This window comes from Patiria miniata, unplaced genomic scaffold, assembly GCF_015706575.1.
Source record: "Patiria miniata isolate m_02_andy unplaced genomic scaffold, ASM1570657v1 HiC_scaffold_19, whole genome shotgun sequence".
Taxonomy (NCBI): domain Eukaryota; kingdom Metazoa; phylum Echinodermata; class Asteroidea; order Valvatida; family Asterinidae; genus Patiria; species Patiria miniata.
The window spans coordinates 316989-338175 of NW_024037057.1; the positions used below are offsets into that span (position 1 = coordinate 316989).

Genomic DNA, 21187 nt, shown 5'->3' on the forward strand with positions numbered 1-21187 from the left:
AGATAACCTTGTGTGAATCAAATTGCAGAAATGTTCTCAATCTATTTTGTTTGGCACCTAAGGACTGAGTTAACTTGGGACCGAGTTGACCTCGACCGAGTTGGATTCGAGTCAACTCGGTCCCAATACATGTCAGTTCAACTCATTACCAAGTCAACTCGGTACCTGGTTAACTCGGTCTCAGGTCCACTTGGTCCCAAGTCAACTCGGTTCCACATCAACCTGCTAGGGGGAAAATGTTCTAGCAAGGCACTAGGAGCGAAAATCAAACTGCATCATGTTAGGGGCCGTGCCATGGAAGGGCCCTGTCACACTTCTGCGTATCCTAATTTCTTATGAGTTGCGCATTGACATTTTTTTTCATACGCAGTCGTACGCACAATACTAACTTCATATGCATCTCTATCGTTTAGTGTAAGTTTTATGTACGCAGGCATACGCATGGTACGGCCCAGTACGCTGGATATTTTTAGGCATGCACAAAACTACGCTGCGTACGCTGTTACGCAGGTCATAAGTTATAAATACGCAGCGCATCGGTCCCGCATCGGTCGAGCACGGTTCGAGTACGCTATGTGTTCGTGGGGGATAAGCGGTTCATACGCAGTAATACGCTGACCTCCCGGCACGCACCCCGTCAGCATGATGAGCCGCCTATCCGGTTCGTTAGTGTGACGTCATCTCAATTCAACCATGTGTAACTCACACGGTGTAGCATAGCACGAATGGAACCGGAAGTTAAAGCAACTCGAGCGTTTATCCAATGGGCACTAGTTATCAGTGGTGCGCGTGCGTGCATGACGTTTTCACTAACGAACAGGATATTGGACGTATACATAGCGTACTTGCATACCGACCTATTCGCAGCCCGAAAAATAATGTTGTCCACTGCATACGCAATTCATACGAATCTCATACGCAATGGATGCGCTGAATTCGTTACTTGTACGCTAGATGTGCGTCGCACATCGACGTTTTGAGCGTACGGCTGCGTATTGAAAATTTTTGATCAGGAACTCATAAGGAATTAGGATACGCGAAAGTGTGACAGGGGCTTTAGGGGTACATCAACAATACGCATTGATGTGGTTACGTCATACACTGCTGAGGCCACGCCATGCCGAGGTTACGCGTTCCACACAAGCCTGGCCTGATAATTTTAAATTTTTAATTGAATATCAATTATACCCCTTTTTAATGCAATATAAGCTTAACACGAAGCTGTTAATACAAATGAAAGCAGAAATACAACGGCCCAACACTAGCATCAAAAGTACAAATATGGATAATTTTTGCATAACGTTTTCCTAGCAGCAAATTATAATAACCATTTAAAGATATCTGCGTATATACGGCTAATTTCCAGTACATAATTGTTACATAGTTCCAAAATAAGATATAACCTGCCACCAAATTCAAACAAACAGTTCCGATTTCTCTTGTAGTGAAACATTTTCAAAAATATACAATAAACTTCATTTTCAAAAATATACAATAAACTTTGCCGTTAAAAGCAGGCTTAAACAAGTCAAGTAATATATGGTAAACATGAAATATGCAAGTTCCATGTAATTAAATTTAGATTTTTACTTCTTTTTCTTTTACTCTTTCAAACAAGCATTGAGGAGAGTCAATGCTACGTTTCTCCCTATATAGCAACAATTCAATCAAAATGAATGAAATATGTCGAAACTACAGATTCAGTAGATTTAGGTATTTGAGAAACATTGCATCTCCATTTTACCACGACACATAGCGAAATCTTGTTGAAATCTCCTCCTTCCAAATTTTTGTTTCTATACTTTTTGACTTCCAACCTCTTGTTATTTGGTTTGACAATTGAGAAAAGAATTCACCTTTGCAGATATGTAACCAATTGCAAACTAAACTAAAGTTGGTAAGTAGGGAGCAGAATATAAAGGGAAACAATAATTTTGTTCGCGGCGGTTTTGAATTCAGCATTTCGAGAAAATGACGACAATTCCTTAAAACATCAGTAGGCGCAAGGATTTCACAAAAGCACTGATCCCTGTATTTACATACATTAAATGATATATCATGTCGGTTAAATGTTTGCAATTGCTGTCAAATACCTTAAAAAAAAAACGGAACGGAACAATGACTAATAGCGAGCTCAATTTAAAAAAAATATCCATATGGATTGCAAAATAAACCATGCGTTTTTACGCGCTTAAAAATGTTGAAAGATCCGCTTCAGCCATGGTTTACATTCTCTTCAGCTTCGATGTTTACTGCTTTTTTGTTAGTTGTCATCAAACTCTGGGCGAATCATCATGTGCATGTATTCCTCAGTCTTCGGTAGCATTCGCATGTACGTCTACAGAGAGAGAATACGTTCACCATAATATGTGTTGAAATCAATGTCTTATTTTGGACCTTGCGAAAATGTGATAAACACTGACCCCCACCCACCCCCCCCCCCCTCCAAACTTAATACCTAATAAAACGGGAAATGGGTCATTTGGGAGACATTCCCATAGACTTGTGCACAACATTTTTCAAACTTCATTGTGCCCTAACCCAATTCCCTTGTCTTTTTTTCCCACGAATTTCAATAGGTTTATTATTCAACACTCACTTGCTCATTTGGGTTGTCAGCCATACTGGTCAGACGAGTCACTAGTTGATTGAAACTAGGCCGTTTGGCCGGGTCTACCTGCCAGCACATCAACATCAGGTTGTAGCTGCAAAACAACATGTTTGTTTGTCATTTACAAACGACAGTGTAGCTACTACACAGAGTAGTTTTGTATTTTGAATTGTTTACAAACGACATTATAGCTACTTCACACATTAAAATTTAATTTTAATTGTAACAAAAATGATGTGAGAGTGACGTGAACTTTGTTTAGGAACTATAGGACAGGAACTATATGACCTAACCACATACTGACAGAAAACAAGGTAAGCTCAATATCAGTTTCAAACAAGTGAACTAGTTAAGTTAAGTTGAGATGATACCAAAACAAATAAGTATTGATGCATGGACTATTAGATATGAAAGCATGTGTATATGTTTAAACCTAATAATGAACACATCTTACATTTCATCATCACAGTTGCTTGGTTTGGCCATCCGATATCCAATCTCCAACCTCGACATCAGGTCCTTAGTTGTTATGTTTTCATAAGGAGTGGCACCTTGAAGGAACATTATTCAACGAAACAAATAATAGTGAGAGAGCATGTAGGCCTACAGCGCACTACTGCGTGAATTGTTAACTGAGAAATATTGTCTTTAGGGAGTACACATAGCACGGGAGATTCTTCCTTCATTAACAACGCCATACATTACCTAGGGTCGCAATTTCCCAGAGAAGGATTCCAAAGGACCATCTAAAAGATGAAATGATAATAATAATTAAACGTCATGATGTGTGACTTGTTTGATGTAAATGAAATTGTTTGCAGAGTCGTAGCAAGGTCATTCTTAGAAGGGAGGGGGTAGAATGAACAAATTGCACTCGGCTTATCCGTGCAGACGATCGTGCGCACTATTTGAAAATAGGTAGCGTTTGCATGTGAGCAGAATTGCCGAAGTTTGTGCGACGTTTTAAAACGGATTACGTGTCGGTTATGCGAAGTACCAATGGTCCGAAGTACCATTGGTCCGAAGTCACATTGGATTGACGTCCCCTTGGTCCGAAGTACCATTGGTCCGAAGTCACATTGGACCGACGTCCCCTTGGTCCGAAGTCCCATTGATCAGAAGTCCTATTGGTCCAAAGTCCCATTGGTCCTACGAAACAAAATACTGTGTAGTTCCACTGGTTCAGGTTGATTGACCCTAACCCTAACTATAATCCAATGGACCGTCGAACCAATGGGACTTCGGTTCGGACCAATGGGAAGTCGGACCAATGAGAAGTCGGACCAATGGGACGTCGGACCAATAGGAGGTTTGCACCAATAGGACCTATATAGCAATGGGCTGTCAGACCAATGGGACGTCGGACTAGAGAGACTCCCATTAATAAGGGGCGCTCGTTAAAAAGGGATACGATCTTACTTACACGTCACTCTTGGATGTGTAGGCATTATAAGTCAACGACTCTGGCGACAGCCAGCGAGTAGGAACACGAGTCTACGAAGAAAATATAGAATATACTTTCACTTGAGAACAAAAGACTAGGTCCAACTTAAAAGCATTATTTCAACAGTCTCGAAAGTTGCTGTAAATGATAACTGCGCAAGTACAGACCAATAAATCTATTCTCTGTCGAAAAGCCAAACAAACTAACAACTATTGTGGAATTTCGTTTACCTGTGATGTCTGCACGTAGATATCTTCCCCTCGCGATAAACCAAAATCAGAAACCTTGGCAACCAGTTGATTGTCAAGAAGGATGTTTCTTGCCGCCAAATCACGATGAATCACCTGCGACAACCAAACATGTTTTAATAATAAATGGTTGTACAGAAACAGTCTCTATTAGAAACAGCATGTTGATGGTATTTGTTTTGTAGTACTTGTGTATTTAAACATTAATCGACCTTTCCCTGTGGCATGGTTTGGATTCCCAAAAAATGAATTTCATTTGATATCCCAGTTGATATCCCTATGATATACGAGTTACCCCACCCATTTCATGTCTAAAACTAAAATTTCTGCGTCTTCAGTTTTGCCTTTTAGATGGTTGGCTGCCATGCCTGATCACTTTTGAGGAATACTTGGGTTTTGTTTATACCAACAATCATTATTCAAAAAAAATAAAAAAGGACCACGACTAATACTGACTCTCAATGCAGCCAGGTGCTGCATTCCTTTGGCAACATCGAAAGCAAACTGAATCAGCTTTGCATATGAAGACAGAGATGACTGTCCATCGTCATCCTGGGATCTAGCGTTTCTCAGGTGGGTGCGCAGATCCCCGTTCGGCATGAACTCCAAAGCCACGTACAGAATGTCTGGTGAATCAGGAATGTTTTATCTTGATTAATGTACTCGAGGTCTGTATGTCTGTGACGGGTTCAGGCAAGACTTTTGAGAAAGTTGGAAAGGTTCAAAACTATCATTAACGGCCAGTGTTGTATTGAAAATGACAGTATGTATTGTTTGAACATTGTGACATGCAATCATGTGTTCGGATCGTCAGACCGAATAATTTGACTCGGGGAATGGTACCATTACCATATTTTAACCAAGTAACATTTCGTTTTAAATTTACCATGTAAACACTTAAAATACTTGGCACATTAACACTCAAATTTTCTACCAATTTCACTTACCATCATGTTGACAAGCACCAAGAATACTGACCACGTTCGGGTGCCGTCCAATTTTGGTCAGAATTCTGAATTCATCCATGAAATTCTGTCGATCATTTTTCGACTCGTAAGCTGTGAAAAATGTTAAAATAAACAAAACTTTAGCAATAAAAGTAACCGACAGATTAGGCTCCTAGTCGGTATTGTTTGAGATATCAAAAGATGAACACTCCACGTACCCTTCAGTGTCTTTATAGCAGCCTTGAAATCTTCTCCTTCAACCTTCACTGCTCCGTAACGAACTTCACCGAAATTTCCCTTGCCCAAAACCATGTCGCCGATCATCATATTCCTAAATGGGATATGCCAGCTCTGTGCCCAAGACGGCAGACCTTCATCCTCACAGGTTGGTGATGACATATTGACTGCAACTACTTCCAATGATGATGTGCAATCACGAGCAACTTTGTCATAGTCTGATACCTCATGTGGAGATATCCGACTCTCATAGTCCAATACCCCGTCAGGAGATATCTGATTCTCAAAACTGATCTATGAAAAGCAGACATCAAATACATCGACAACGTAAGTACAACTTAGGTGATTTTAAACCTAAATGGGCCGGGTTATTTTGACCACCTCTCAGCCGTGGGGGGGGGGGGGGGGGGGGGGGGGGCAGATTCCCCCTTTGATCTCGGCCATCGATGATGAACAATTGTAAAGCTCGGTACATAGAGCAACTCTTCATGAACATACCCAAGAGATTTCATGACTAGAGGTCAAAGGGTTTTGGAATTATGGCTAATTAATTATTCATATGAATTGCAATTCTGGTCTGTATACACGACGTATATGGGAAAACAAATCAGTTTTTCGTGGGGCGTAGCGCCGGAAAAACTTTCGCTGCGCGACAACCCCTCTGCTGATTTTGTTATGTTTTTGTTGTCAAAAGATGCGCAAGGCTTGAGGCTAAAAAGTCATAAAAGCTTGGGTCGCCATTTTTTTTTTTTAATTAAGGCTATCGAGGAAAAAGAGGCCGAGGGGGAGGGGGGGGGGCGCCCCCGGCACCTTTAGGGTTAAATCAGAGTGTGCCAACTTCAACATTACAAATGAGTTATTACTGTGTTGTGGAGGGTAATGAATTAATATGGATGTGTGAAATTGAAAGATAAGAATGCATGTTGTGTAGGACATGCGTGAGTCAATGCTCAAACATTTCTCATAATCATGATTGATTACACCCACCAGTTCTAGCTCTCCTGCTGGTTGACTTCTACCTTTTAGATGACGCAGAAAAAATATTGCCACAATAACAGCCAGGATAATCAAGATAATGACGACAGTAAGGACTGGGATAAGAACTGTCCTGCTATCAGTTCCTGCTGATAAAAAAAATCACAATATTAATATTATGATTCAATTGATGGTAATTTTGAAAAGGCCTAATACTTCCCTTCAAGGGCTAATTTGCTCTACTTCAAACACCACGGAATGGTGCGATGTATTTCAAGCAGCACAAACGCGCACATTGTTTTACCTTCGGTCTTGGTAATCGGAAGTGTAGCTACGGGTGCTAGGCTCCTTGCAGGTGCTGTTGTTTCCGTCAACTCTGTGGATGGTGCAGCTGATTCAATGGCTGAAAAAAACGACAAAAATTCTAAAAATATCATAGAGGCTTGATAAACGTGAGTATACATTTAATATACATTTAACGTCATTTCCGATTTAAAAATAAATAATGTTGTGCTGGAATATCGTCAAGTCATATTCGAACGTTGAGTTTTCGAGGTGCCAAACCAGAAAAAAAAAAACACAAAAAAAAAAAAAAAAACACGTATACACCATCTGTACAATTAGATAATTTAGATGGAACTCGGTTTTATCTAGGCCTATACAACGTCGTATCTATCGTTCTCACTACAGAGGAGAGGAGGGGACAGCCAGTGGGCTGGGGGTTGGGTATTGGGTGGCATATTTATGTTACACCTGTTAATAGTCACTTATATTTCCCGGGAAGTGGGCAACAAATCTATTCGAGATGGTGGAGGGGGTGTTTCTTATGTACTTAGTAGAAGTTAAATGTCGTCATAGCAGTTGATGTTAATTATGGTGATGGGGTTGTAGAGCAAAGTATTGTAACACGTTTATTTGCAGAAGAGAGTAAAACTAAAAGAAAGGACACATTGGAGCACTTCATAAGTATGTCAAGCACCACATATTAAATGTATTTGTTACAAAACTGTGAAAATGAAATCAGGTATACCCGATTTATTTGAGTAATAATGTGTTTGCATTACAGGGCAATACTTTAATACAACTCAGCCTCAGGGGAAATAATTGTGGTCAATGTTCAAACACCATGGAATCATGTGATGCCTTTCAAGCAGCACAAACGCGCACATTGTTTTACCTTCGGTCCTAGTAATCGGTCGTGTAGTTACTGGTGCTAGGCTCTTTACAAGTGCTGTTGTTTCTGTCAATTCCGTGGATGGTGCAGCTGATTCAATGGCTGAAGAAAACCCAAAATTCTTTAAAAAAATATATCATTGTGACAACACTTTAAAGTAGAAACACAATCTTACAATCCAAGTTTCATTGCTAGAGATTAGCGTTGATTGGGTTACAAATGCTGGGTGTTTGGCAGACAATTATGTTAGTGCCAAACATTTCCAAATGAAGTTTTGAAGACATTGAAGACATCTCTTGCTCAATTGCCAGCAATCAGCATGGCAGGCGAGCTTCTACGGGGGGGGGGGGGGGGCCTAGGGGGCCTTTAGCCCCCAAACCCCAAAATGTTGTCTAGCCCCCCCCCCCCAACAAAAAAAAATGCCGTAAAAAAAAATGCATTGACAAAAAGAAGGATGGATTGTAATGTACATGCGAACAGTCTCCTTCTAAAAAAATAGTCGTGACAAGGGTGCATTAGTTAATATAGTGTGAATGATTTTAGGATTTTATTAGGGCTCCCTATTGAAAATTTGGCATGAGCCCGCCCCCCCCCCCCCTATTTATTTTCGGAGACCTAAGTGTCTGGAACAAATAACGGGTATACATTTCAGCACGCCTCCCTGAAAAAAAATCTGGATCCACCCTGCTAGCCCCCCCCCCCCCCAAAAAAAAAAAAAAAAAAAAAAAAAAAATATTGGTTCTAGCACTGCGCCTGCAGCATGGGAGTATTAAGTGTCTCAACTACCCAGTGTTTGATTAAACTTCGATGTGTTCTATAACGGTACTGATAAAGCTAACTCAGTCGGCACGCTGGTGGTGACGGACTTCTCCAAGGCTATTGACTGCGTCGACCATACTTTGGCAATCCAGAAGTTGTATGACCTTGGTGTGAGGAGTGAAATAATCCCCTGATTCTGCAACGTCTTCAAATATCGGCGGCAGAGAGTACAATATCACTTTGCACTATATGAATGGCAGACCCTTTCAAGCGGGGTGCCGCAGGGCACTAAGCTTGGCCCCACCATTTGTATTGCTCTTGTCAATGATGCTGTTGAGAATGCGATCTCCCACAGCTTCAAATAAGTTAACGATTTAAGCCTTGCAGAGGTCCATAACGATGAACGCAACAACAGAGTTGTGATTTGGAACATTTGTATTTTTAATTTTCATTTTTGTATTACTATCAATAATTATTATCTGACCTAAATATTGTTCTTTCATTCAACCTTCGGCCACCCATTCATTTTGGAAACAAAACTCAGGAAAACGGCTCCCTAAACGGCACGTCATGCATATTTTGAAAAATGAAACCAATTCAGACAATCCTGGCCAAATCTCGCTGGGCCCCCAACCCCCAACCTCCACTCAATTGTTTCTCTCATTGCGCAGTATGTGCTCGATCCGCTGAAGAAAACAACATTGCCCGGGGAGCAGGGGAGTTGGTGACCATGGGAGGCAAAGGGTATTTCCAAGTGTCCAAACCATTTTGGCCGGGATTGTAGGCTGTCTTAAGTGCCATTGTAAGTATAACAAATTATATATCCTCTCCAGTAATTATATTTTTACCTGTAGGCTCGGAGCACTCCACCCCGGCATCTTCGGAGTGCCTACAGTTGTGGTTCCCTACCCCAAGATGCGAGCAGTGAAATATGGAACTCTCTTGCCCCGTGCATTCCACATCGTCCATCTGTATCGGTCCCACTCCATAGCCGTACGCGGCCCTCGGCACCGCCGTCACGGCCACTCCGAAGCCCAGCTCACGGCAGATCACGTTGGCGTCGTTCAGGCCCCAATTGTCGTCGCACACGGTGCCCCACTCGCCGTTAACGTAGATCTCCACTCGGCCTTCGTAGATGGACCCTCCGTTCCGCAGACGAACTGCCGGGTAGGCAACGAATATCAATTGGCATTGAGCAACCCCAAAAAGGGTATGCGTATTTTTCGTAGAAGATAGTAAATTCAGTAGCAATGGCAAACTTTTTTTAAAGATGTTCTCATCTTGAAGCTTGCAATCCCTGTCATATTGTAGTTAAACTGCTTTTACAGGGACACAATTGTTTTTCTTTTTCAAGAAAAGTGTCAGGATGTCCCGCCATTTTTTTTCCCTGTTGTTATGTTATAATTATGGTCGACTAGCTGTTGTTCATAAAAATAGAAACTATTAATACAGACAAATAAAGTGAATAAAAACAGAAAAGTGACCTGGATATTATTTGTCTCTTAATTTTTTGAGTGTGTATCAGAGAAGGGAGGGAAGGGGCTTCGACTCCTAAAAACCCATTTGATGTGTCCTTGTCTGTGCAGAGCAAACTAATACCTCCTATGTTTGACATGAGTGCTGGCAGCCGTGATAAGCCACTTGTTTCAAAACCTCGTGGAAACACATCCTACGCTGTGTCTCAAGTACCGTATATCCCTAGGTCATTGTGAGTATAACAAATTATATATTCTCTCAAGTAATTTGACCTCTACCTCTAGGCACTGAGCACTCAACCCCAGCATCTTCCGAGTGTCCACAGTTGTCCCGCTGTACCCAAGCATGAGAACAGAGAAAGATGGAACTCTCTTGCCCCGTGCATTCCACATCGTCCATCTGTATCGGTCCCTGTCCAGGTCCGTACTTTGCGTCCGAGGCCGCCGTTACGGCAGCTCCGAAGCGCAGCTGACGGCAGACCACGTTGGCTTCGTTCAGGTCCCAACTGTGGTCGCACACGGTGACCCACTGGCCGTCAGTGTAGACCTCTACTCGGCCTTCGTAGACGGACCCTCCGTCCCGTAGACGAACTGCCGAATAGGCGACGGATATTAATTGGCAATAAACACCCCCCCAAAAAAAAAAAAAATGTCTTCGTATTCGACTGCGTAGAACATAATAAAATTTGATAGCATTGGCATAGTAGTTTTTTTTTCCAAAATGGATGTTCCTCGAAGCTTGCAATCCATGCCATACACTGTCCTTTACAATACTGTTTTTACTGGAAAACAAACTTCCCTTTTTCGAATTTGTTATCTTTTTAAAGATAACAGTGCCAGAAATATTGATGTTACGGAATCGTTTCCCATTAATTTCCTAGGGACAGCAGGCGTATAGGTCGAGTAGGATATTTGTAATCGGAAGGCGGGGCTATAAAAAAAAACGGCAGGACATTATTTCCGGCATTTTCGCAGAACTTGTTAGACATTTTGTGGAATATTTGGTCGACTAGCTGTTCTTTACAAAAAAGAAGAGAAAATATTTTGTAAGGTAATAATACAGATATACAACAAAGTGTGTGTGTGTGTGGGGGGGGGGGGGATCGATCCCTAAAACCCCCATCTGTATCTGTGCGTGTGTAGAGAAAGTTACTACATCCATCGTTTGACATATTGGCATTAAAAAATATTGGCAGTCGTGATGTGAGACTGTTTTACCACCTCAAGCACTCATTGCATCCTAGGCTGGGTCTCAAGTGTTATACTTCCCTAGGCCCTTGTGAGTGTAACACATTATACATTCTTTCAGGTAATTCTATGTTTACCTGACGTAGGCTCGGAGCACTCCACTCCAGCATCTTCCGAGTGTTCACAGTTGTGGTCCTCTGCCCCACGATGCGAGCAGCGAAAGATGGAACTCTCTTGCCCAGTGCATTCCACATTGTCCATCTGTATCGGTCCCTGTCCAGGCCCATACTTTGCCTCCGAGGCCACCCTTAGGGCCACTCCGAAGCCCAGCTCACGGCAGATCACGTTGGCGTCGTTCAGATCCCAAAGGTCGTCGCACACCGTGCCCCACTCCCCGTTAACGTAGACCTCCACTCGGCCTTCGTAGATGGACCCTCCGTCCCGTAGACGAACTGCCAGATTGGTATTAAACGGATATAAATTGGCAATATTCAACAAAGAAAACGACTTTTGTGTAGTTTTTGTAGCATTTGCATGGTAACTTTTTTTCCAAGATGGTCCCTTTTTGAAGCTTGCGATCTATGCCATACTGTTGTTATGCTGCCTTTCAGGAAAACAAACCCCGATTTTCGAATTGCTTATCTTTTGTTTAAAAAGAGCCAGATATAACGTTGTCGTGCAGTCGTTTCTCGCTTAATTTCCAAAGGCAGGCATTGGTATAGGTCGCGTATGATCTTTGTAATCGGAAGGCGGCGCTATGAAAAAGGCGAGACACTTTTCCCACATTTTTGCAGTACTTGTTTGGCAATTATGTTGAATATTTGTTCAACTAGATGTTGTTAAAAAAAATAGAAACTATTTTGTAAGGTAATAATACAGACAAATAAAGTGAATAAAAACAGAAAAGTGACCTGGATATTATTTGTCCCTTAATTTTTTGAGTGTGTGTCAGAGAAGGGAGGGAAGGGGCTTCGACTCCTAAAAACCCATTTGATGTGTCATTGTCTGTGCAGAGAAAACTAATACCGCCTTCGTTTGACATGAGTGCTGGCAGCCGTGATAAGCCACTTGTTTCAAAACCTCGTGGAAACACATCCTACGCTGTGTCTCAAGTACCGTATATCCCTAGGTCATTGTGAGTATAACAAATTATATATTCTTTCAAGTAATTTGATATTTACCTCTAGGCACTGAGCACTCAACCCCAGCATCTTCCGAGTGTCCACAGTTGTCCCGCTGTACCCAAGCATGAGAACAGAGAAAGATGGAACTCTCTTGCCCCGTGCATTCCACATCGTCCATCTGTATCGGTCCCTGTCCAGGTCCGTACGTTGCGTCCGAGGCCACCGTTACGGCAGCTCCGAAGCGCAGCTGACGGCAGACCACGTTGGCTTCGTTCAGGTCCCAACTGTGGTCGCACACGGTGACCCACTGGCCGTCAGTGTAGACCTCTACTCGGCCTTCGTAGACGGACCCTCCGTCCCGTAGACGAACTGCCGAATAGGCGACGGATATTAATTGGCAATAAACACCCCCCCAAAAAAAAAAAAAAAAAAAAATATATCTTCGTATTCGACTGCGTAGAACATAATAAAATTTGATAGCATTGGCATAGTAGTTTTTTTTTCCAAAATGGATGTTCCTCGAAGCTTGCAATCCATGCCATACACTGTCCTTTACAATACTGTTTTTACTGGAAAACAAACTTCCCTTTTTCGAATTTGTTATCTTTTTAAAGATAACAGTGCCAGAAATATTGAGGTTACGGAATCGTTTCCCATTAATTTCCTAGGGACAGCAGGCGTATAGGTCGAGTAGGATATTTGTAATCGGAAGGCGGGGCTATAAAAAAACGGCAGGACATTATTTCCCGCATTTTCGCAGAACTTGTTGGACATTTTGTGGAATATTTGGTCGACTAGCTGTTCTTTACAAAAAAGAAGAGAAAATATTTTGTAAGGTAATAATACACCCATTCTGGAATTTGTATTCCTGTGGAGACATTTCTTTGTTCTCGTGTAGTAAAGTTTTCGAGTGTGAAATTGAAGTTTCAAAATGCTCTTATTTTAACCAGAATTAATTTCCTGTGCTGAAATTTGGACTAAATATCCCTTTTCTAAAACTCTTCCATTTGCGACAAATCAACCTACCTTGGAAATTCCTAGTTTTTGAGTAAAATCCATATATCTATTTCGTGAAATTCTTGTGGAGACGTATTCATCTATAGAAATGTTCTTCTGGAGACGTATACAATCTTTTGTTCCCTATTGTGTTCATGTCTCCGTAAGGTAGTAAATTCCAGCACAGATATACAACAAAGTGGGTGTGTGTGTGTGTGGGGGGGGGGGGGTGTCGATCCCTAAAACCCCCATCTGTATCTGTGCGTGTGTAGAGAAAGTTACTACATCCATCGTTTGACATAAAATTATTGGCATTAAAAAAATATTGGCAGTCGTGATGTGAGACTGTTTTACCACCTCAAGCACTCATTGCATCCTAGTCTGGGTCTCAAGTGTTATACTTCCCTAGGCCATTGTGAGTGTAACACATTATACATTCTTTCAGGTAATTCTATGTTTACCTGACGTAGGCTCGGAGCACTCCACTCCGGCATCTTCCGAGTGTTCACAGTTGTGGTCCTCTGCCCCACGATGCGAGCAGCGAAAGATGGAACTCTCTGGCCCAGTGCATTCCACATTGTCCATCTGTATCGGTCCCTGTCCAGGCCCATACTTTGCCTCCGAGGCCACCCTTAGGGCCACTCCGAAGCCCAGCTCACGGCAGATCACGTTGGCGTCGTTCAGGTCCCAAAGGTCGTCGCACACGGTGCCCCACTCCCCGTTAACGTAGACCTCCACTCGGCCTTCGTAGATGGACCCTCCGTCCCGTAGACGAACTGCCAGATTGGTATTAAACGGATATAAATTGGCAATGTTCAACAAAGAAAACGACGTCTGCGTAGTTTTTGTAGCATTTGCATGGTAACTTTTTTCCAAGATGGTCCCTTTTTGAAGCTTGCGATCTATGCCATACTGTTGTTATACTGCCTTTCAGGAAAACAAACCCCGATTTTCGAATTGCTTATCTTTTGTTTAAAAAGAGCCAGATATAGCGTTGTCGTGCAGTCGTTTCTCGCTTAATTTCCAAAGGCAGGCATTGGTATAGGTCGCGTAGGATCTTTGTAATCAGAAGGCGGCGCTATGAAAAGGGCAAGACACTTTTCCCACATTTTTGCAGTACTTGTTGGGCAATTATGTTGAATATTTGTTCAACTAGATGTTGTTCAAAAAAAAAAAAATATTTTGTAAGGTAATAATACAGATATACAATAAAGTGAGTCAAAAAAGAAAGTGACCCAGGTTAATAATTTCCCCTTAACAATTAATTTGAATTTGCGGAAAAGCCTTTCTTTTTGTTCTGATTTTGTATTTCGTCTTGCCCGACCACTTCCACTTTTGTCGTTCGTATTTATTTGCATACATCCTTTAAAGTGACCATAGACAAAGTCCACATAGCTGGTACCGTCTTTCGATAGGGGCTCTGTTCAAAACTGGCAATTACGCACACAAACGGCTAATATATGGTGCTTTTCAGGCACCAAAAACGGCAGATTCCACAAAAAGGGCACCACTTCTTTGTTCTTTTTTTATATGGTACTTTTTCAGAAAAAAGGGCACTTTGTAAAAAAAAGGCACTCTTTACAAATTATTGGGGGGGGGGGGTTAAGCCCGTTGCAAAAAAAGCATTTGAATGGAAAAAGGCAGTCTTTACAAAATATTGGGGGTAAATACCCCCCTTATCCCCCCCCCCCCCCCGCCCACGGCTACGCTTATATGGACCGAACGAACTACAGACTGAATGAACGAACGAACAAGCAAGAGTCTTAACGACCCTAGCCTCCGAATCATAAAAATGCAGGATTTCACCTAGAGATGGCGAGTCAGTTGTTAGATCGTCACGGGGATATTCAGTTGTGCCAGCTTGTGTGTACTCGTCCGTTGATGGCGACATAAGAGCGGCAGTCGTTGATGATTCTAGATGGATTGATGGGGCAAGTGAAACAGTATAAATCATTTGGACACCTCAATGACTTGCTTGCATTGTAATTCTGTACAACCAGACACTGCAATTATTTGCATTAAAAAAAAAAACACTTAATGAGGAATATTGCAATTTTGCTTATTAAATAAAGTGATTCTTCAAAACATGAGCATATCCAACTAGAATATTCTTCATGCTTAAACGACATGACACGGTTTTGCAATCTTATTTACAATCAGGTAATATAAACTACACTGCACGTCTTCATTTATCCTGCAAACGAACACGAATATGTCATAGTAATATATTGAATGTTATAATTGATCAAGAATAATTGCATTTTCGCTTTGGCTCTCGTAGCCGACTTTGGTAGGGGCAATGGACAGGCCTGATGTCTTTTTATACCTCACTGACCAACTGTCTGATCCATTGACTGACAGACAAACCAACCAAGAAACCGAACAGTAACGACCAATCGAATTATTGAAATTCAAGTGCAGCGTTTCACCTTGAGTTGGCGAGTTGGTTGTCGTTAGATCGTCACGGGAGTATTCAGTAGTGACAGCTTGTGTATGGTCGTCCATTGATGGGGACGTAAGAGCGGCAGTCGTTGGTGTTTCTAGATGGAGTGATGGAGAAAGTGAAAAAAATATGTAATTATTAGCGTATCAGTGTCCTTTTCTATACTCTACTGACCGATTGAACGACCGATTAACCGACCAACTGAACAACCGAACGATAGACTGACCGACCGACCAAGGGACCGAACGACCCTCCGAATCAAAGAAAAAAAGTGCAACATTTCACCTTGAGTTGGCGAGTCAGTTGTAAGATCATCGCGGGGGTATTCAGTAGTGCCAGCTTGTTTATGGTCGTCCATTGATGGGGACATGAGAGCGGAAGTCGTTGGTGTTTCTAGGTGGAGTGATGGCGAAAGTGAAAAAGAAGTAATCATTAACGTGTAAGTGTCCTCTTCTTTACTCGACCGACTGATTGACCGAACAACCGACCGAACTACCGACACAGTGGCGTAGCCACCGGGGGGGGGGGGGGGGGGTGGCGACCGCCCCCCATGAAACCTTGTCGCCCCCCCCCCCAGTCGCCCCCCCCCCCAACTGAGATTTTGAGTTTCTAGAAAAATTGTCATTGATCTACATGACGCAATGGGCCCTATTATGTACTACAATGTATCTTTTGCTTAGAAAATATTGGTTAAAGTGGTCAGAAATTGCCTCAGATAGCACCACAGAGCATTTAGAATCCAAAATTGTTCGGGGCCTTCAAGCGGGCCCAGAACCCCACGCATATAGCTCAGAATTCTGGTAGCTGATTCAATGACTCCAACCTCGAAAACAATGTTCACAAAATTTTCTTATGCCTTTAGCTGAGAAAACCTCGAAAATTATCGTTTAAATTATTATCTTTTGTGCTAAGATAATTATTGGTTAGAGTGGTAAAAAATTGCCTCAGATCACACCACAGAGCATCGAAAATCCAATTTTATTTTTTTTCGGGGCCCTTAACCCTAAAGGGGCCGGGGGGGGGGGGGGCGGAATCCGCCCCCCCCTCAACATTTTCCGCGATAGCTTCTAAAAAAAAATTTCGCGACCCGAGCTGTTATGACTTTTTAGCCTCGAGCTTTGCGCATCTTTTGATACCAAAAACATAAAAATCGGACCACGGGTTGGTACGTAGCGAAAAATTTTCCCGCTGAATTTTCGCATATACGTCGTGTACACCGAGCATAATTGCCATTCATACATATGAATAATTAACTAGCCTTAATTCCAAAACCCTTTGACCTATAGTCATGAAATTTCTTGGGCATGTTTAGGAAGAGTTGCTCTATGCATGTGCTGAGTTTCCAACATTTTCGTCACTCGATGGCCGAGATCTTAAGGGGGGGGGGGAATCCGCCCCCCCCCGGCTAAGTGATGTGGTCAAAATAACTTTAGGGTTAAGCGGGCCCCGAACCCCACGCCAATAGCTCAGAATACCGATAGCTGATTCAATGTCTCCAACCTCGAAAACGATGTTCAAATAATTATCTTTTGCCGAGAAAATATTAGTTAAAGGGAATATACATCATTTGCTTTTGCTGTAATTTTCAGAAATGGTTGGAATTGGGGGGTTGGAAATATAAAGCAAATATAGTTACACTGACTTTTTGGAGGTTTTGGGTTCAAAAATGCTATAAAAACCAAGAAAAACGATCATTTTCCTGTAGTCTGGTTCCCTGACTCTATATAAGAAGAAACAGAGCAGTTTACATACATTGGGGAATTGTAAGGTTAGGGAACCAGTCTAGCTGGCTCGTACCCGTTCATAGGTTTGTAATCGATTGTAAACAAGTGCGATGGTCAATTGGGGCCAGTATTTGAAAAAAAGCCAGTTGTTTCCAACGCTGATCGGCCGATCAGCGTTGGAAATTGATACAAAAATAACACTTTTCTTGAAAATGACAGTATACCAGGTGCCATAATTTTACAGGATGCTTTAGACTGTCATTTACCAACATCCTATTAAGGTATTTCGCAAAAACTTGGTAGTTTTATTTTTCGATGTTTGCAAATGTTGTATATTCCCTTTAAAGCATGGAGGAAAGTCGTAAAAAATTGCTTCAAATCACACCACAGAACATCTAGAATCCAATTTTTTTCGGGGCCCTTAAGCGGGCCCCGAACCCCACGCTGTAAGGGCTTCGCGCTTCGCGCTTGCATCAGTTATGATCAAGGTATGTCCCCCCCACACACTTTTGAGAAGCGATTGACGCCCCTACTTAACGCCCCCCCCCCATGAAATGTTCCAGCCCCCCCCCCCCCCCACTGAAAAATTCCTGGCTACGCCACTGTACCGACAGAAGGACAGACCGACCGAGAGACCGAGGTCACCGAACGACCAACGATTCATAAATATTCAAATGCAAGATTTCACCTTGAATTGGCGAGTCTGTTGCTTCATTGCCACGGGGGTATTTAGTAGTGCCAGCTTGTGTGAGGTAGTCCGTTGATGGGGACATAAAAGCGGCAGTCGTTGGTGATTCTAGATGGAGTGATTGAAAAAGTGAAACCGGTTACATCAATTGACAACATTGTAAAATGTGTAATGTTTTATGAGGCATATCAATAACTTGCTTATATTATATTTTGGATCAAACAGACACTGATTGGATTGGATGGTCTGGGTAGCAACCCAATTATGGACCGGGTGGAAACATAGTAGATTGGTCGGACTAGTTGGATCACTAATAATTGGAAACAGGAAACTACTTTGACTACTGTACTGGTCCAGTTAAGCCAGGATAATGGAAGTTCTAAGACAAACTGCAGCCAAGAAATAGGCTAAAAAATATGTTTCTACCACAATTTCTTGTCTTTAGACAAATCTATGGCTTATTTGTATTTGTTTTATTTGATACTGTCAGAGTCGAGACAGTAAACCCTCTCCAAGACTAGAAAAGGTATAAGGTAAGTTATAGCCATGGTCAGTGAAGTGTTGGTATTTTGATTGGTATGCTTGAATGAGTGCTTTGCGTCAGGTCCATATGTGCGAGGGGATAGAAATGCGCGTCATTTTTGAATCAGTCAGCTTGGTTCTTGGTTCTTGGTTCTTGGTTGGTTCATCTCCTAAATACTCCGCGTGGGAGTTTGTACAGGAAACCCCCAACATCGGGCCTAACCCCTTCTCCTAGCGAAAAGCATCATTTGTCGGAGTAGCATGGTGCAGGCCAGTAAATAGGCCAAAAATTGCCTATGCGAGCCAAATCACAATTATCTAATGCCTCAACTTGTTTTGCTATTAGAGGATGTTGTGGGCCACGAACTTGAGGGTTTGAAAAAAAAAGTAAGAAATGGGTGGAAGCCGTGCACAGGACTGCCAGCTCGTATTTCTGTAAAATTCGGATGAAATTGGTCCCTAAATATGCTATATTTTGTATTGGAGCGCAGACATCTTTTTTTTTTCTTTTTTCAAAATGGCGATAGGCCACTGGACTTTAGGGTTGATCTTCATCTTTGGATGAAATTTTCTTCAGAAACAAATCAATTTGCCCCACAAAGTTAAACAGGAAATGAAGATGATGACATAAGCTTTAATTCGATGGGTGCCAAAAATACCTTGGAGAGTTATGAGTATTTTTTGAAGTGCGCGTAATTACCACTGAGGTCTATGGGAGCCTATAGTTTTGGCCTTTACCCAACGTGTCACGTCCTGCCTAGATCTGCCATCTTGAACACCGAAGTACGTTCAAGAGAAAATCGACATTTGAAGCAACTGCCGAAATTCGGTCACTTTTTGTTTCGACTGCAATGAATTAAACTAGACAAGGCAGAATTTCGACGTTTGGGCCTCAACAAAATATGAAACCCAGCACCAATATTTGTTTAACAAGACTTCCGCTTACCTGCGTTTACTGCACAACAAACGATGACAACCAGAACCGCACAAAGTAACGCAGGGAAAAATGGTTCCGTTTTCCTGGCACTCAGATCCATGATTTATTGTGAACAAGTTCAGAGAGGCACTAAAGTAGATCTCTCGATTCAGTGCTACAGTTACTACTTAGTGTTTTGTCTAAATATTTGTCAACCGTTTACGATCGATCTGAAGTTCCTAACTCATATTTCAACAGGTACCATAATCGAAATGCACTGACTATGTACACTGTTGTGTACGCGACTCCAGCTGCATTGCGTACTATGAGCCAGTCCCGTATATTATACCGAATACTAAAATGGAAGATTTGTATGAGATCACTGATCGTTGACCGTCGTTGTACTTAATGGTCAAAACCCACAAAAAAGAAACGTGAAGCTATACAGAAAAGCCAAGGACACATGTCACTGGTAAATTTAGGTGCCTATCGCAAAACCCTGTGACACAGAGGAACACGGAATACTCGAAAAATTCTCGGTAAATTGGTCTCGTCGTTTGGTAATGCTTGCATGAGTGAAAACACAGAAACAATGAAAAAGAAGCCTAAATAACGTTATCTCTATGAATATTAAGTGGTTGGGCTCCATAGATTATTCTCATACACCATATCACTCAAAAAAATTCAGTGGAAGAACAGGACAGGACGATTATGAGATAAATGAATCACAAAGTCACATCCTTCAAGATATGGCAATATCTTGGAAAGGTGGCATGGTCAACACAGTTGAAAGGTGTGTCGAGATTTATTTACACCAAAGTAGCCTTACAATTTCGTCACTCAATATACAGGGTGAGTCAAAAACGGTGAAAACCAAACCAAAAGAAATATACTTCATATTTAAACAAAATTGTTGCTCAATCCGTTCATATTTTTTTCACCATTTAAACAAAATGACCCTAAAATCAGTTTCGTCCAAAACAAAGCAGTTTACTATGGGTTATGACTGTTTGGAACAACAAAGAAAATGACACAGAATACTACTTTTGACAACAGTTATTACTGTAGTACACAATAATTTTATTAACAACCCTACTTTGGACTTGTAAAATCCACTTTTTTAGAGACAGGCATTCAACATGACTTTGTTGATTTTTTTTTACTTTTAAACTGAGATTTGTTTTATCGCTGGTAATGTTTGCAGACAATAATAGTATCGACAATTATTGAAATTTTTGGACGAAACAGATTTTAGGGTCATTTCGTTTAAATGGTGATATCATTTGAACGGATTGAGCAATTAATTTTTTTTTTTTTTTTCATCAAAAAGTAGTTTATTAAATTGACTTACCAGTCATAATTATTTTTAGTGCTACATATTTTTTTAAAATATGAAATATATTTCTTTGGGATTGGATTCTGGTTAAAGCTACAGTCATTATTTGCAGCTATACAAACACGTAATTTACACAATTATTGTTGAAAAGCATACTTGGTTTATAGATAGTAATGGGACTAAACTCCCTGTGAAATTATTCTTTCTGGCAAGCTGTCATATTGCAGAAATCAAGGACAAAAGGAATTCCCAATGATGCGTCTTAGTAGGTCGTTTTTAATACTGGAAAGCGCGCGCAAGCGTTGACACGACGCACACGCCTCGCGGTTGCTTTAATTCGTCGGTTCATTGCGCAACATCGCGTAGCTGCAATCGGCTGA

The 21187-nt window shown here is 41.6% G+C and overlaps 2 protein-coding genes across 2 annotated transcripts; both read right to left on the bottom strand.

Annotated features, from left to right (window-relative positions):
- Positions 1-2178: 2178 nt before the first annotated feature.
- Positions 2179-5843, bottom strand: LOC119725966 (angiopoietin-1 receptor-like). The gene is made up of 9 exons (XM_038197592.1): positions 5469-5843; positions 5251-5361; positions 4760-4929; positions 4286-4399; positions 4035-4105; positions 3317-3357; positions 3066-3162; positions 2600-2705; positions 2179-2338 (listed from the first exon to the last, which is right to left on the bottom strand). The coding sequence occupies exons 1-9, from the start codon at positions 5647-5649 to the stop codon at positions 2264-2266; spliced, it is 966 nt and encodes a 321-aa protein (XP_038053520.1). The 5' UTR covers positions 5650-5843; the 3' UTR covers positions 2179-2263.
- A 394-nt stretch (positions 5844-6237) lies between these two features.
- LOC119725978 (deleted in malignant brain tumors 1 protein-like) lies at positions 6238-16006 on the bottom strand. The gene is made up of 11 exons (XM_038197603.1): positions 15907-16006; positions 15608-15718; positions 14985-15092; positions 13640-13954; positions 12240-12551; positions 11196-11510; positions 10150-10461; positions 9244-9555; positions 7640-7738; positions 6767-6865; positions 6238-6611 (listed from the first exon to the last, which is right to left on the bottom strand). Exons 1-11 carry the CDS (start codon positions 15989-15991, stop codon positions 6238-6240), a joined length of 2442 nt encoding a protein of 813 aa, XP_038053531.1. The 5' UTR covers positions 15992-16006.
- Between the last annotated feature and the right edge of the window lie 5181 nt (positions 16007-21187).

Excerpts from the sequence above, each read along its gene's own strand:
- LOC119725978 (XM_038197603.1), bottom strand. The coding sequence starts at position 15,991 with ATGTCCCCATCAATGGACGACCATAAACAAGCTGGCACTACTGAATAC. Across the intron at positions 15,719-15,906 it reads AACTGACTCGCCAACTCAAG|AAACACCAACGACTGCCGCT; the intron begins GTGAAATGTTGC and ends CACTCCATCTAG. Across the intron at positions 11,511-12,239 it reads TGAGTGCTCAGTGCCTAGAG|TTCGTCTACGGGACGGAGGG; the intron begins GTAAATATCAAA and ends CCAATCTGGCAG.
- LOC119725966 (XM_038197592.1), bottom strand. The coding sequence starts at position 5,649 with ATGTCATCACCAACCTGTGAGGATGAAGGTCTGCCGTCTTGGGCACAG. Across the intron at positions 4,930-5,250 it reads TGGTGCTTGTCAACATGATG|ACATTCTGTACGTGGCTTTG; the intron begins GTAAGTGAAATT and ends CTGATTCACCAG. Across the intron at positions 2,706-3,065 it reads AGCAACTGTGATGATGAAAT|CTACAACCTGATGTTGATGT; the intron begins GTAAGATGTGTT and ends GTTGTTTTGCAG.